The sequence below is a fragment of the Corapipo altera genome, unplaced genomic scaffold (assembly GCF_003945725.1).
Source record: "Corapipo altera isolate COAL_440 unplaced genomic scaffold, ASM394572v1 45, whole genome shotgun sequence".
In the NCBI taxonomy this organism is placed as follows: Eukaryota; Metazoa; Chordata; class Aves; order Passeriformes; family Pipridae; genus Corapipo; species Corapipo altera.
The window spans coordinates 1,088,023-1,102,241 of NW_020884877.1; the positions used below are offsets into that span (position 1 = coordinate 1,088,023).

A 14,219-nucleotide genomic window follows, 5' to 3' on the forward strand; every position below is an offset into this window, starting at 1 on the left:
GCACTCATATGGGAACAATAACTGCATTTTTCCACTTCCCTTTGCCTATTTAGATTGTACGTGACACAGGAAAGAATGTTATTTTCCCATCTCTCCAGTCCAAAGCCAACACAGAACTTCCAGTGAGCACTGGATTGGCCATACCACATGTGCTGAACACCTACTCATGCAAAGCCACAGAGAACAGCTTTAGTAAAACCTGTTAACAGTGGCCACCACTGCATTCCATCAGGAGCCAAAAAACAACATTTAGAATGTGGTTTTGAAGTACATTACCTACCACTATCAAATGATACCTGAACAGTGAGCAAGTCTCAGGGCCAGCCACAGAAAGATTCCTTTTGCTTGTTCATTATCACTCACCCACAGTTTCAAAACATTTGCAATTTTCCATACTCTCCTCCCAGTCCTATCTCGAAGTCAAGTCCCTAGATATTTTTCTCTTCAGTCATGTGAGTACCTTTGAAAATCCAGTTCTCTGTGCATGTTGTAGCTCTAGACTTCTTTAGACTTAGGTTTGCTTCTCCTGAAAACGGTAGCAAAATGTCTCTCTGCAACCCAGCGCGACAAGCTACACATTTTTCGAGATCAGAGTTGGGTTTTAAAGTTGCTCTTACAAATAACGAACTACAAACAAGATAAATTTTTCTAAAGGCCTGTATGTTCAGATTGTCTGCTTCCTTCAGGAAAAAGTTACCCATTTCCTCTTTCCATCTGAAGTACATGTAGCAGCACGCAATTGAGGTAGAACATTTTGGAAACCACTTCCCTTCCATCTCCATGAAGAAGGATGCCAGGTAAAAAAGCTGAATTTGAATGAAATCTGGTAGTAACAGGGAACACCTTTTGGAGAGAAGCTAAATTGTATTCTTGACTTTCATATGAAAAGCACACACAGCAGTAATAAAAGCAATGCTCAAATGTAGTGATAAATACCACTAAAAATTTCCCACCACCTCTAAAAGTTAATTTTGGAAAAGTAAAAGATAAAAATCACAGATTAGCATATTAATGGTTCCAAATCTGTATTTACAAATCTCATAAGTCTGTTAATGGGCAATATTAAGTAGATAAGTAACGTTAATATAAATACAAAAAATATTAAATGCTAAAATTTAGCAGTCTGAAGCTGGGAGTGTGCATGCTGGACATCAAAAGGGACAAAGCTGTGCCTTTCAGGGATGGAAGCGTAAAGAACATGCAGCGTGACTGCCAGGAAGAAGAAAACGAGGAGTGTGACACGTACAAAGCAGTCGGTGTCCTTGGGTCCGGAGCAGCCTCCCGCGCACTCCCGGTGGCAGCAGTCGCTGACGTAGGGCCCATAGCACCGTCCATCACACTGCTCCGCACACACTGTCTTCGTTACTAGGGAGAGGCAGGAAAAATCACCTTGTCAGGTTCAGGGCTAAGCAGAGAGCTCTTTAACTGCACACTGAGGAAAACAACAAACCACATACTGGAAAACCCCTCAAGTTTTAAGATAACGGCTTTCGTGGTATTGGCCACTCGTATGTTCCAGGATACCCACACGATACCCTCTTTAGGAACTATATGTTGTTCCAGGACTGTGGAGAAAGTATTTTCAAAGTGTGTACTCTTATCCCTGGAAAGTCAGGGGGAATAGTATTTTCAAATCATTAGTTTTTGTAAAGAGGATACGAAAACCCCCTCACAAAACACAAGAGCCCAGTTCCACGTGAGTTTTCCCCACGAAGAATTGCAACACTGAGTAAATGAGTGAAATTCAGAGTGGGACCATCAATGTCAGAGCCAAATGCTGCTCTTAATGGCAATCAGTTTGACAAATGGTAACAGAACAGACAACAACCTTGGAACACATTTGGAAACACCACTTATCATTCTGTGTAACACAATCCTGTCTTCGTTCACAGGGAAACAACTATGCCTACCAACTGGATTGTAGTACCACACCATTGTACCTCAGGGCTTAGTCTTGTGCAAACAATGGTCTAGGAGTGAAGCATCCTCCTTCCCTTACTTAGCTATAGCTGCTATCTTAATTTACAAAAAATAAATTAATATTATCCAAATGACTATACCGACCACCACCACCTAGAGAATGCCAGGAAGCTGTGCTGTCAGCTGTCTTACGATAAAAGCTGAGATGTTACGCTTCTGTAATTAACTTTTAACATCTATTTTGTTAAAAGCATTTAATTACTTCTCTACAAAAACCACTTTACAGGAAGTAAGAGAATGCAAAATTCCATACAACTTTATGCTCAGTTCTACTATTTAATGTATTGGTAACTCCTTTATAAGTACTTTCCAATCCAAATTCCCTCCACTACTTGCCAGAAATACTTAAGGTAATGCCAAAGCTTCTTGCTGTGCACAATATTTATTTAGGACATAAAAATGTAAATAACCAAAAAGAAGTGATTTTTTATAATCTATAGAATAAAATTATGCACTATTAGAGGAATTCCATCTTCTTTCCTTTCTAAAAGAACCAAGAGCATCTCTCGCACGAGGGCTGGTCTGGAGGAACATGGTTCCCTTGCCAGCAAAATACTTGAGAAGGATGCCTTCAAAAAACATATTCTGCTTCTGATGAGGCACAGTTCAGTGAGGACCTCTACCATGCTGCTCAGGATAGGGAACACTGAATTTTCCTGAAGCAAAATTTACAATTACAGCAAAGGTCTGTCACTCTTCTCCTTAATTGTTTATTTTGCGGGGAAAAGAAACAATGCCAACAGAAATGCCAACATTTTATACTAGGAAGAGGCTACAACATATCATATTTATCTTCTGGTTCACTGCATGCCATATGTGCATTATAACTGCTATTGAGGGTCCAGGACTGAGGAGGACCTGTCAGGCATATCCTCAGTGGCACCACACATCATGACAGAAATGAGCTCAGTGGGCCCTGAATATTCTTAAGGACTCATATCTAAGACAGTCTGCAATGAAGGGCTTTTCCCAAAACAAAACAAATACAAGGCAATTCTATGTATAGTCTGAAGTCCTGAAACACTCTGATTGCTCAGATGTCAATAAACATCACTCACCAGTTCAGCTTCCTGCAATCATTGTCATGGGGTAACCCCACAGAAAATGTATGTAGCTGCACTGGTCTAAAAAGACAAGAAGCTTTTTTCCCCAGACACTTTCCTCCAAAGGCAATCAATTGATTTTTAAAGCTGTGACTTAAGACCTTTCCAAAAGGTCCTCATAGCTGAGGGCCCAGGTTTCAAATCAGACTTTATGAGGGTCACCAAAACTACCTGCCTGGATGCCTACTGACCCTGTGTGGGATCCCAAAGATTCAGAGGGTTCTGCACAGAACTGTGACAGGACAAACATTAAGGTCTTGAAAAAACATTCTATGTATTGGGAGAGGTTTCTGGAGGAGACTCAATCTCTACCAGTATTTCACTGCAATATAGCAGTAAGCTGTGCTGGGGTTGGAATGAGCAGCACCTTATATATGTGTGCAAATAATCAGTCTCCTTTATTGTTTCCCTTAATGTTTAATTACGTCAGGACACTATAAATCTATGAAGAAAAAAATGGGAAATAACTGAAATCAATGAAGTAGTGTTATGAACATGTAAAGTTATTAGAGAAATACAAGGGTTTTAATTAAAGATGCTGGCTTCAAGCAGCAATGTTGGGTTACCCTGATCGATCCAAGCTGCTGGTTCAGCTCTTTGTCTGCCCCACAAGACTTTCACTAACCTTTTGCTGCTCTAATTGGGCACTTACGGCATTGGCACCTTCTCCTCAGCAGCATCAACTGAACAAAGACTGTATAAATACAATTATGTTCAAACCAAACTTCTGTACACACAGAGAGTCATGGAGCACTTTGCATTTGCTGAATGTTTAATGTTTCAGGTTTTATTTACAGGCTATTTGTCTTTTTCCTCAGTTGGGTCTATATTTTAATTTAGATTTTTCTCTTTTGTTTCAGTTACATTCCTCTTGGACAAAGTGCATAATCTGTCATTTTAATAAAGTATTCAATTTGTAAAAGTTTCAATTTTCCACCTAAAACTCTTAGTAGACACCAACAGCAAAAATAGTAACAACATAACCACAGATTTTCAAATTTGATTAGTAACTTGTAAAAGCTTTTGTTATTATGATTTTTTTAAAGTTGTTGACATTCTACTCAGTGGGTGCCCAAAATTCTTTGAAAAACAGATTCTTATTCAAAGTATTTCCACATTATCCTTTCCTGATACTGAAACAAATAATATCATCTAGCTTTCAAATTCTCCATGCTAACATTTACTAATATTTTAATTATAAAAGCAAAACGGATTGTTAACTGTGTAAAACATTACCCTGAAATTCTATCTTCCTAACAGAACAGCTTAGTTTAAATTTCCTATTAGTTGTCTTCTTAAATACATGAATTTTCTCGTCACATTTAGAGAGGCACTAGGACGGAGTTAGACGCAGGTGGTGTTTCAGATAGAGCTAGAAACACAGAGACATTGCTAGAAGGCAACATAAGCACCTAGGTAGATGATATTCATGAAAAAACCAAAGGATTTTGATTTTTTTCCATATGTAATTTGAAATGAAAGACATGGATTAAGATCTTTCATTTTTTATCCTTTCCCAGGAAAACAATTTAAATCTTATCTTGGGACGGGGCTCATTAGAATACTTTGCCTCAGTGACTCAATAAAAAAAATGAAATTATTAAAATGCAGACACACCTCTGAGTTGTTTCTAGGAATGAAACAGTTTGACACTGGGATGCAATGCTGCTGAAGTGTTTTCCTACACACATTTGAAAGATGTGCATTCCCAAGGTGATGAGGTTAAGGTATACACTGTGTTTATGATACCATTCATCCTCTCTCCAGCTTGTATCTAACAACAACACTTAGGAGCTTGAAAGCCAGGCATGTCTTTTCAAGTCAGAAACAAAGGCAGTGAAAGCATAGCCCCACTTGTATTTTTATGTTTCGAGCCCCTACTCATATTCTCATTCTTTGCTTCACACAGTTTGCAGAAAAACACATCGTGAGCAAATACAAAGAAGAAATGTGCTTTGCCAGCCTTTCCCTTGAATCCTGCTGTTTGCCCAAGGTGCAGTGAGGTCATGGAGACAAAGAAGAAGTATATGATATAAAATTAACTCCTAACAATCACAGGCTGCAAAATGGGCTTGAAGGTAAAAGGCTGTAGAGTGGCTCTTTCAAGTAGAAATGTGTGACCTGCATATCTCCCTGAAACTCCAATGGCGTATGTCTTTCCGTAGTTTATTACTTTAAACCTATGTTGTGCCTTAGCCTGACCTCACTATTTGAATTTGAGAGGGTAGTCACTGTGAAAGGAGAGATAGCTGTCACTCCTGGAGCAAACCTTCCATGCAGCTCTACTAAGCTTCTGACTTCACAGCACTGCAGATAAGTTTTTCTCTCTTTGGTATTACTACATTAATCCATCAAATCAGTTCACTTATCTGAGAGCAGTGCTTTGTAGAGTCTGAGACTACAGTAGCTGATCCTGCCACATGGACTTCTACAGCTAAACAGTCAGACTTGCCATAAGCCAAGGCCTGAGCCAGGATCATAACTGTCAAGATTTAAACTATTCTTGGATAAGCTAACCACATAAGGCCTGAATAAATCTCCTTAAGTTTGGATGGATCACACAGCTTCTTACAAAGTTACTACTTTTAACAGACAAACAGGCCTCTCATTAAGATAGAGAAAAAACCCAGCAATTATTAATTCTAACCGTAATATAAAATAATTTGGTCAGCTAGGGTTTAAGTCCCTTTCTGTTCTCCACTTCAGCACATAGCCTTGCATGTACTTCAGCCTCCCACATGTAAGGAGGTTTTCTGAGCACTGACTTCTTTGGGGCTTTCATACAGACTGTAGCAAAGGAAGGAGACATCCTAGCTCAATTCAGACGAAGAAGAATCTCCTTAGCATTACTGTACCTCACTCGTTACACCATTATTCCTACAACCTGTCCTGAAGGTTTTTTAGTCACACCTGCAGATAAAGCACTGTATGAAAGTAATATACGAACACGTTAACTTTAGCAGAGCTGTAACTGTCATCAGCTTTGCCAGCAGCATCAGCTGATGCTCCTGAAGGAAAAGCAACACCAGGCAGGGTAGCAGGGCCTCTTTAGGAGTGCAGCCCTGTCACCTGTGCCCCTCGCGTTGCCACGGACAGGAGGGCAGCTTGGATTGTCTGCTCCTACTCACTCATAAAACATTCATGTCAAGCTGTTTGCCATTTGTAATTTGTAATTTCCTCCTATTTCTTGCTCCAAGTAGTCAAAAAAAAAAAAAAAAAAGCATAGCCACACTGTTCCTAATATGTCCCACAAAAGAGGCAGATGACATTGGGCCATCATCAGCTCAGAGTTAGTTAGTGTGCTCACTTGAGAGTGGTTAATTTGGCACAATCCCTTCCTCCTATCTACAACTCAGCCAAGGAAACAAGCACAAGCTGGAGCAGTGTTCTCTGGGGGAGCTACCAGCAATCATTTCATTTCCCAGGAAGAGTGACTCCAGTAAACACAACTGATTTTCACCCTCTTGTAAGGGGGAAAAAGGAAAAAAAATCTGTAGGAAAAGGCAGCTTTCAATTTTCTCCTCTTTAATATCTGCCAATATTGTGACTGCACTTCTACCTCTTTAGTGCCTATCTGAAGAAGCTGAAAGTACACAAGAAAGAAACTCTCTTTTTTTTAATTCATTTTAACGCTCTCTAAATTTAATAGGACAGACAGACATTGTGAACAATCCTTCACTTGTTACTTCCTTCACAAAAAAACTATTATTCTCTCTTTCAGTGCAACTCAAATACATTCTGAAGTTATTATAAAAAGAACAATTCTGCAAGATAACTACTATTCCCAAGCTCCCACTGAAATTAAGAGAGTATTTTGGTATCAGGAACTTTGCAGTGTCAGGTCGTCATTAAAGATCTCCAAATCTGCCTTGTAGTTTTTTCTATTCCTGCAGTATTCATTTCAGGGTATTCCAAATAACCATCAATATTCTCAAGAGGCATGCTCCATGTTGCCAATAAGAAGTGAAAAGAAAATTCAAGTTGGCTTAAGCAGTCTTAGAAAGTACAAGGGAGGAAACAAAGAAATAATTCACATGGGTAAAAAAAAAAAAGGCAGATTGTCTGTAGGCACAAACATATGGAAAAAAATCCTATATATTTTAGAGTTATACTAAACTCAGAATTTATAGTATCCTTTCACAACTGGAAAAAAAAAATTAGAATCTCTCCTACATCATTTTCTGACTCTTTTTTCTCAAGCTCACACACTTACAGGTCTGGCAGTGATTCTCTGTGGGTCCCCAGCATCGGCCTGTGCAGGACTTGTGGCAACGACCACCTGAAGAACAGACAGAAAGACAGAGATTAGAAATGTGGCTTCCTTTCATTCCTTTAACATCCAGCAACTGACAAAGAGGAGGGTTCATCTTGCCTTTGGAAGGTTTTTATATTTTCCCAAGGCTGAAACAGTGCCTGTAAAAAAGGGCCAGCTGAATAACCAGAACTGGTGTCAAACATATGTGAAATACAGCTACTTATCTAAGTGAATTATATTCTGAATACCTCTTTGCTATGCATAATGACTGGGACATTTTAAAACAAAACAAAAAAGAAAAGATGAGCAAGTCTGGAGGACTGAGGAACAATTTCATCACCCACTGTTGCTTTTTACAGCTTATGCGAGACCTGCTGATTCCTTCACAGGAGAAGAGATGGTTGTGCTAAAAAGGACATATAGCTATCTAGCTCCTGTCCAATGTCATCTGAACTATGGAGTGCTACGCTCAATGCCTTTGACTGAAAGCTACCCCTTTTCCCAAAAAGTTTGTATAGTCTGCATGTCCAATATTATGGTAAGGGAAATGTGCCCTATGTAACTTCTGAACCTGTGAGCTTAGCTCACAGGATTTATAGTTTTCTAGCTGCTGTTTCTTTAGTTGCCTGTGGTTGTGCTTGAACCTGAACATGATGCTCTGCATCATCTTTCCACATGCTGACAGGTTTAGTGCCTCAAGAAAAAGAACTGTGAGTGCTTCCACTGCAAAATACAGCTGGAGGAGGAAGAGTTAGCAATGGCAGGTTTCAGAAACTACCTAGTAATTACTGACTGATATCTGCTTGGACGGAAGAGGGAGCCGAGTTCACATCTCCACGTCATGGCAAATGGAAAGCAAACAGAAGAGCTGGCACATTCTCCTATGGCTGCATCTTACAGTGAATGAATGGAGATCTCATTCCACAGCTCCCATCTGAACATGGTCAGAGTTGTCATGCTCCTGCTCCTAGTGCTTCTCCCTCCTGAATGTCAAATGCTCCCAGAACACACACACAGAGCCTGCCTTACTGCACCCTGAGCCCCAGGTGTGGAAGGGCCTGAGGTGCAGACAGTTAAACCTTTACCCCAGCCAGACTTGAAGGGATGAGCCAAGAAACCCAACATAAACATTATTGAACACTATACACAGTCCTTAATGCTGCAGTTTTGACCAGATGAACCTAACCTTGTCTTTGAATAAACATTTATTCACCACAGAATACTGCTGAGATGCTATTATGTGAATTCCCACACGCCATGATGGGAGACAGCATTGGAGAAAGTGCAAAATGTCTCTCACCTAAGGTTTGATCACCTCAAAGGAAAACACTGCTCCTCTGCTAGCAGTGTGCTTATTCCTGTGAGATGTTATAGAGTCGAGCAAACCCACTGTAACAGTCCAGTGAAGTTGGACTTTCTGTCACTAATTTTCAAAGCCAGTGTTCCTCCCTCAGCATTCTTGGCGCTATTGATGATGCTTTATGATAATTACCACACTGTACGCCAACTACCTTGTTAAAGCTACCAGCTCCTTGTTGCATTCATGTTCATTTAAAGCAATTATACTTGGGAAACATTGTTGCTGACATCACCAGCACATAATTTGCTGTCACATTCTACCATCTGTTTATTTAGATCACAAATGTACTATAACTACATAATGCAAACTCATTCTGGCTGACAGGGAGGGCACTCCATCTGGCATGAATAATGCAACTTTAATCAGTAATAATGATTATTATGATTATTAAGAGACTACTGGAACCCTGCACAGAAAGCAAATACATCCACATTAATTTATAAGAATGAAAGTTTAAAAAGAAGGTGAGGTAAACAGCAAATTAAAGGAAGAATTTTAACAGATAAGGCTTGATAAGATACAGGTTGTTAGTTCATTTTGGTGCTTGCTCAACAGAATAGAAATGACCTCCAGGAAGTGGATTTTATAAACTAGCTATTCCTGATCAACAAGAATGGGACAGAGAAAAGGTACAGGCCTCACTCTCTGCTTGGTCTCCACCTGAGCCAGAGCACCCCTGCTGGGGACAGCTCGGGAGGAAACACCACCCACAGACAACAGAGTATCCTGTTGAAAGACCCTGTTTTATGCCTGATCCTTCCTTGCGATCCAGTCTCATGCCCATCTAGCTTCAGGGGTCTGGAGTTTAGGGAGAAAGCCAGAAGTCTTGCAGCTAGATACAGCATAAAGCACTGCACTGATCACTTGTAACCACACATTCCTGAGGCAGAGTAAGGCAGCAGTTTGGCTGCTTCTTCCCCTTTCTGTCCCTGGATTCCACTCCCTTCCAAAACTGGACTTTCCACTGTAATATGTGTTGTGGGATAACACAGAAGAAATTCAACATCCCTCTAAGTGATCCCTAACTAGAGAGTCTGCCCACACTTCTGTAAAAGCTACACTTAAAATACAAATCTTCATATTTGAAGCTCCTGGGTGCTGAGCTCATAATCGGTACACAACCAAAAATTTATTCAGCTACCTCTATCCCTCCTGGAAACAAAAGCAATTCAGCATCTTCAAAATATAATTTTAATTTTTTTTTTTAACTTGCATGCCTGCTGCCTGGTACATGACTTTGTTTGGCAGTGTCAGATGATGATTTGCATTTAAATAGAGATATTTAACAATAAAGCAAGAAAAGGCTGCCAGTTTCCCTTTTTCTCACTGGGAACTCAAAGTGTCTGTTTCATTGTTTTCACTTTTCTCAGCTGTACAGACACAATGAGGAGCTGAGCTTGTAGTCAGTACACCTCTGAATTCAATTGTTATGTGTCCTTTTGAAGGTCAAATATACTGAGAATTAAAAATAAAACCCAAACTCCCTCCAAATAATGTGACTGTATTGGTTTGGTTGTTTAAAAAAGAAAAATAACTTCCTTTGCTCTCAGTATGAACTGGTTCATATTCTGCTCTCACATCCCTCAGTATTCCACCTGGTTTTCCCACTGTAATAAGGACAGATTGCTACCCATTAAAATCAGCTCTGCAAATCTAAGACAGAAATAGTCCCATGGAAGTCAACATAAGCAGTCAGGAGCATAACGAGCATTTGTGTGAGGAGCAGGTCTCACAATTAGATTTGTATGTCAGGCTTAAACGATAATAAATGTATAGGCCCTAAGGTTGACAAGGCCCTTGAAGGAATTATACTACTTCTCACAGATATTCCTGCATGTATTTCTTTAGATTCTGAGATCGTAGTGAGCCAACAGAATTGAGATAAAATAATCATGAAACCATTTGTGGCATAAAATAAATTATTCCTGTTATTCCTTGTGTCTAAAATATTTTAAACCCCTCTAACAGATTATGCTGGGTTGGAAGGGACTCACAAGGATCATCAAGTCCAACTCTTAGCCCTGCACAGGACCAGCCCTCATGCCTTGTGCCTGAGAATATCATCCAAATGCTTCTTGAACTCTGTCAGGCTTGGTGCTCTGACCACTTCCCTGATCTGATGCAGGATCTGCTGCTCAAGCTGGATCCCTACAAATCTATGGGGCCTGATGGGATTCATCAATCCTCAAAGAGCTGCTTCATCACAAAAGCTCTCACTATGATTTTTGAGCAGTCTTGGGAATCCAGAGAGGTCCCAACTGACTGGAAGCTGGCAAACATTGGTCTGATTTTCAAGGGCAAGAAGGAGGACCCTGGAAACTACAGGTCTGTCAGTCTGACCTCAGTGCCTGGTAAAGTTATGGAGAAGATTATTCTGAGAGGTATTGAAAAACACCTGAAAGACAACACAGTCATCAGTCACAGCCAGCAAGGCTTCATGAGAGGAAAGTCCTGCTTATCAAACCTAATTTCCTTCTCTGACAAGGTAACCCACCTAGCTGATCACAGGAAGCCAGTTGATGTAATCCTTTTGAGATTTCAGTAAAGTTTTCAATAGTGACTCTCAAGGGATCCTTCTGCCCAAAAAGTCCAACCCAGAGCTGGATAAACATATCATGTGGTGGGTGAGCAATTGGCTCACAGGTCGAGCACAGAGGGTAATAGTGACTGGGGTGACATCAGACTGGCCACCTGTCACTATGGGGTTCTGCAGGGCTCCACCTTGGGCCCTGTGCTCTTCAACATCTCACAAATGACTTGGACGCAGGACTGGAAGGGACACTGAGCAAGTTTGCAGATGACACAAAACTGGGAGGAGCTGTTGACTCCCTCGAAGGCAGGGAGGCCCTGCAGGGAGACCTCAACAAATTAGAGGGCTGGGCAATCACCAACCATGGGAAGTTCAACAAGGGGAAGGGCCGGATTCTGCACCTGGGATGAGGCAATCCCAGATGTATGGACAGACTGGGGAATGAGATACTGGAAAGCAATGCCAAGGAAAGGGACCTGGGGGTCCTGGTCAATGGCCAGTTGGCCCTGAGTCAGCAGTGCCCTGGCAGCCAGGAGGGCCAACCATGTCCTGGGGGGCATCAGGCAAAGCATCGCCAGCCGGTCGAGGGAGGGGATTGTCCTGCTCTGCTTTGACCTGGGGCAGCCTCACCTGGAATATTGTGGCACTTTTGGGCCCTGAAATATAAAAAAGATATTCAGCTATTAGAGAGCATCCAAAGGAGGAAAACAAAGATGGTGATGGACCTTGAGGGGAAGCCGTGTGAGGAGCGGCTGAGGGCACTTGGTCTGTTCAGCCTGGAGAAGAGGAGACTGAGGGGAGACCTCACTGCAGTTATAACTTCCTCATGAGGGGAAGAGGAGGGGCAGGCACTGATCTCTGCTCTGTGGTGACCAGTACAGAACCCGAGGGAATGGCCTGAAGTTGTGTCAGGGGAGGTTTAGGTTGGATATTCAAAAGAAGTTCTTCCCCCAGAGGGTGGTTGGGCACTGAACAGGCTCCCCAGGGCAGTGGTCACAGCACCAAGTCTGACAGAGTTCAAGAAGCATTTGGATGACACTCTCAGGCACATGGTGTGACTCTCGGGGCTGGTCCTGTGCATGGCTAAGAGTTGGACTTGATGAGCCTTGGGGGTCCCTTCTAACCCAGTATATTCTGTGATTCTGTGAACATACACCAGAAAGAGCTAAAAGAAATGGCAAATAATAAAACTGCAGAAGTGCTCTTCCTTTTCTTTTGATGTAGTAGAGAGTAAAGAGGGTAGAACTCCTTCCTGTGATTTCCTCTGCTGGTTCTGGCGGCAATTGGCAGAATCTAGGAACTCTTAGCAACACTAAAACAGCTCATCTGCAACAACTCACCTGTGGGCTCCTTTTACAATCAAACAGGAATTCAAGAATTAGCTGGAATTTGAAAAAAAAAAAAATAAAAATCTGCCAGGCACTACCTTGGCCCATTCACTCAATTCTTGCATGTTAGTGAAGGCACATAAGGGAAAAACTGTCTTTTCCAAGTGAGATGAGGAAGGAAAGAACCTAGAAGAATCTCCTGCCCTGCTTAGAGATGGGATGCTAGAGTAGATTTCTGCTCCTGAATAGTAGCATTGTTTTGCATGCACAATGACAGTTTAGAGGCTTTCATAAATTTTACAGGTTTTGTTATGAAATCTAAGTTAAGAAAGAGTAGATTCCCACTGGAATGAGAAAATTAATTTTGCTTTGGCAAATTGCACACAGAAACCAGTGTTTTGTCTCCTGGGCTTGTCTTCCCTTGGCCAAAACTACTGCAACAGATCTTCATTATGGACTCTGGTGCAGAGCATCATTGTAGTAATTTCCAGGATAGAGTTTTATTTGTGGGAGAAGCTTCTGCTTCCCCAGCCAGGGAAAGTCACCAGCAGAAAATGTTTACTCACTAGCCTGGGAAAGACCAAGGTTACTTCACCCTTGTGCTTTCCTGTGAATTGAGAAGGGCTTTCCTTTGACTCCAGACTGACTTTATTATTTCAGGAACAATAAAACCGCAAAGGATTAAGTTACTGACAAGATAAGAAAAATGAATTCCTCCTCTTTGCTCTAAGCTCAGTGTCATACAGAGAAGAAACACTGCTCCTTCCCCACCAGCTATACCAGCTGCCTTGAGCAGACCTCTCTCAGTAGGAAAAGGAAAGTAGAAAAAAGAGAAGAAATGGTCCCACTTTGCACAAAGCTTGCATTTACAGATGGTTTCTATGAGGTTAATAAATCATTAATCAATGTTAGCGTATCAGCAACACACGGCTACTGAAGTGCGAATAAACACAGCCAAAATAAAGTTGCTTAGATGGTTACCAGTCATTGTAGAGAAGTAGCCTCTTTACTAACCTAACAGTCTAAAACAATTGATTAGCTATCAAAACACCTATAAATCATTTATTAGCTTCTGTAAGCTCCTTATAAACTCATCCTTCACCTAAAAAATTCACACCTGCAAAAACACTAGAGCTGTTGGAGATGTTTCTAGACATAACCAGCCTCAAGGTCCAAGAAATTCCAAGTATACACTGGTAAGAGTCCCAGGCTATTCTTTGCATTGGTTAGGTAGGACAGACAGTTTAAATACACTTGCATGTTGTTTTTCTAGGCAGCTAAACTCCTTAGTTCTATGTATGAATAGATGACAAAATCAAAATATAATTTAAACACTGCAGTATAGCATTAACAGGAATTAAAGATACTATTGTTGTGATGGATTGTTCTGTCTTTATCAGGCTGTAATGCTTTCCCTGTCCTTGTCCAACTATTCCTGTTGTCACATTCATTCATTCACACTTCTTTGTTAGGTAAAATTCATTTTGCATTTCCTACCTGCCCTGTGCTAGCCTTCAGATCTCTCCTATTGATTTGAAAGTTAATTACCTAACAGAGTCTCACACTTCTCAGGATTTCTTTACCTTATGGCAGGAGAGACACATGTCACAAGAGAAAGTAAAACTTACTGTAAAAGAAGAAAATGTTTTATAGAAATATCTAG

At 41.0% G+C, this 14,219-nt stretch overlaps 1 protein-coding gene across 2 annotated transcripts in view; it reads right to left on the reverse strand.

Annotated features, from left to right (window-relative positions):
- The window catches only part of ERBB4 (erb-b2 receptor tyrosine kinase 4), a 599,687-nt gene that overhangs the window by 164,941 nt on the left and 420,527 nt on the right, over window positions 1-14,219 (reverse strand). For both annotated transcript variants that reach the window (XM_027636902.1, XM_027636901.1), the window contains exons 5-6: window positions 7,297-7,362; window positions 1,247-1,365 (exon numbers count right to left, since the gene is read on the reverse strand). In XM_027636902.1, coding sequence (XP_027492703.1) covers window positions 1,247-1,365; window positions 7,297-7,362 — 185 coding nt within the window. The remainder of the gene's footprint in view (window positions 1-1,246; window positions 1,366-7,296; window positions 7,363-14,219) is intronic.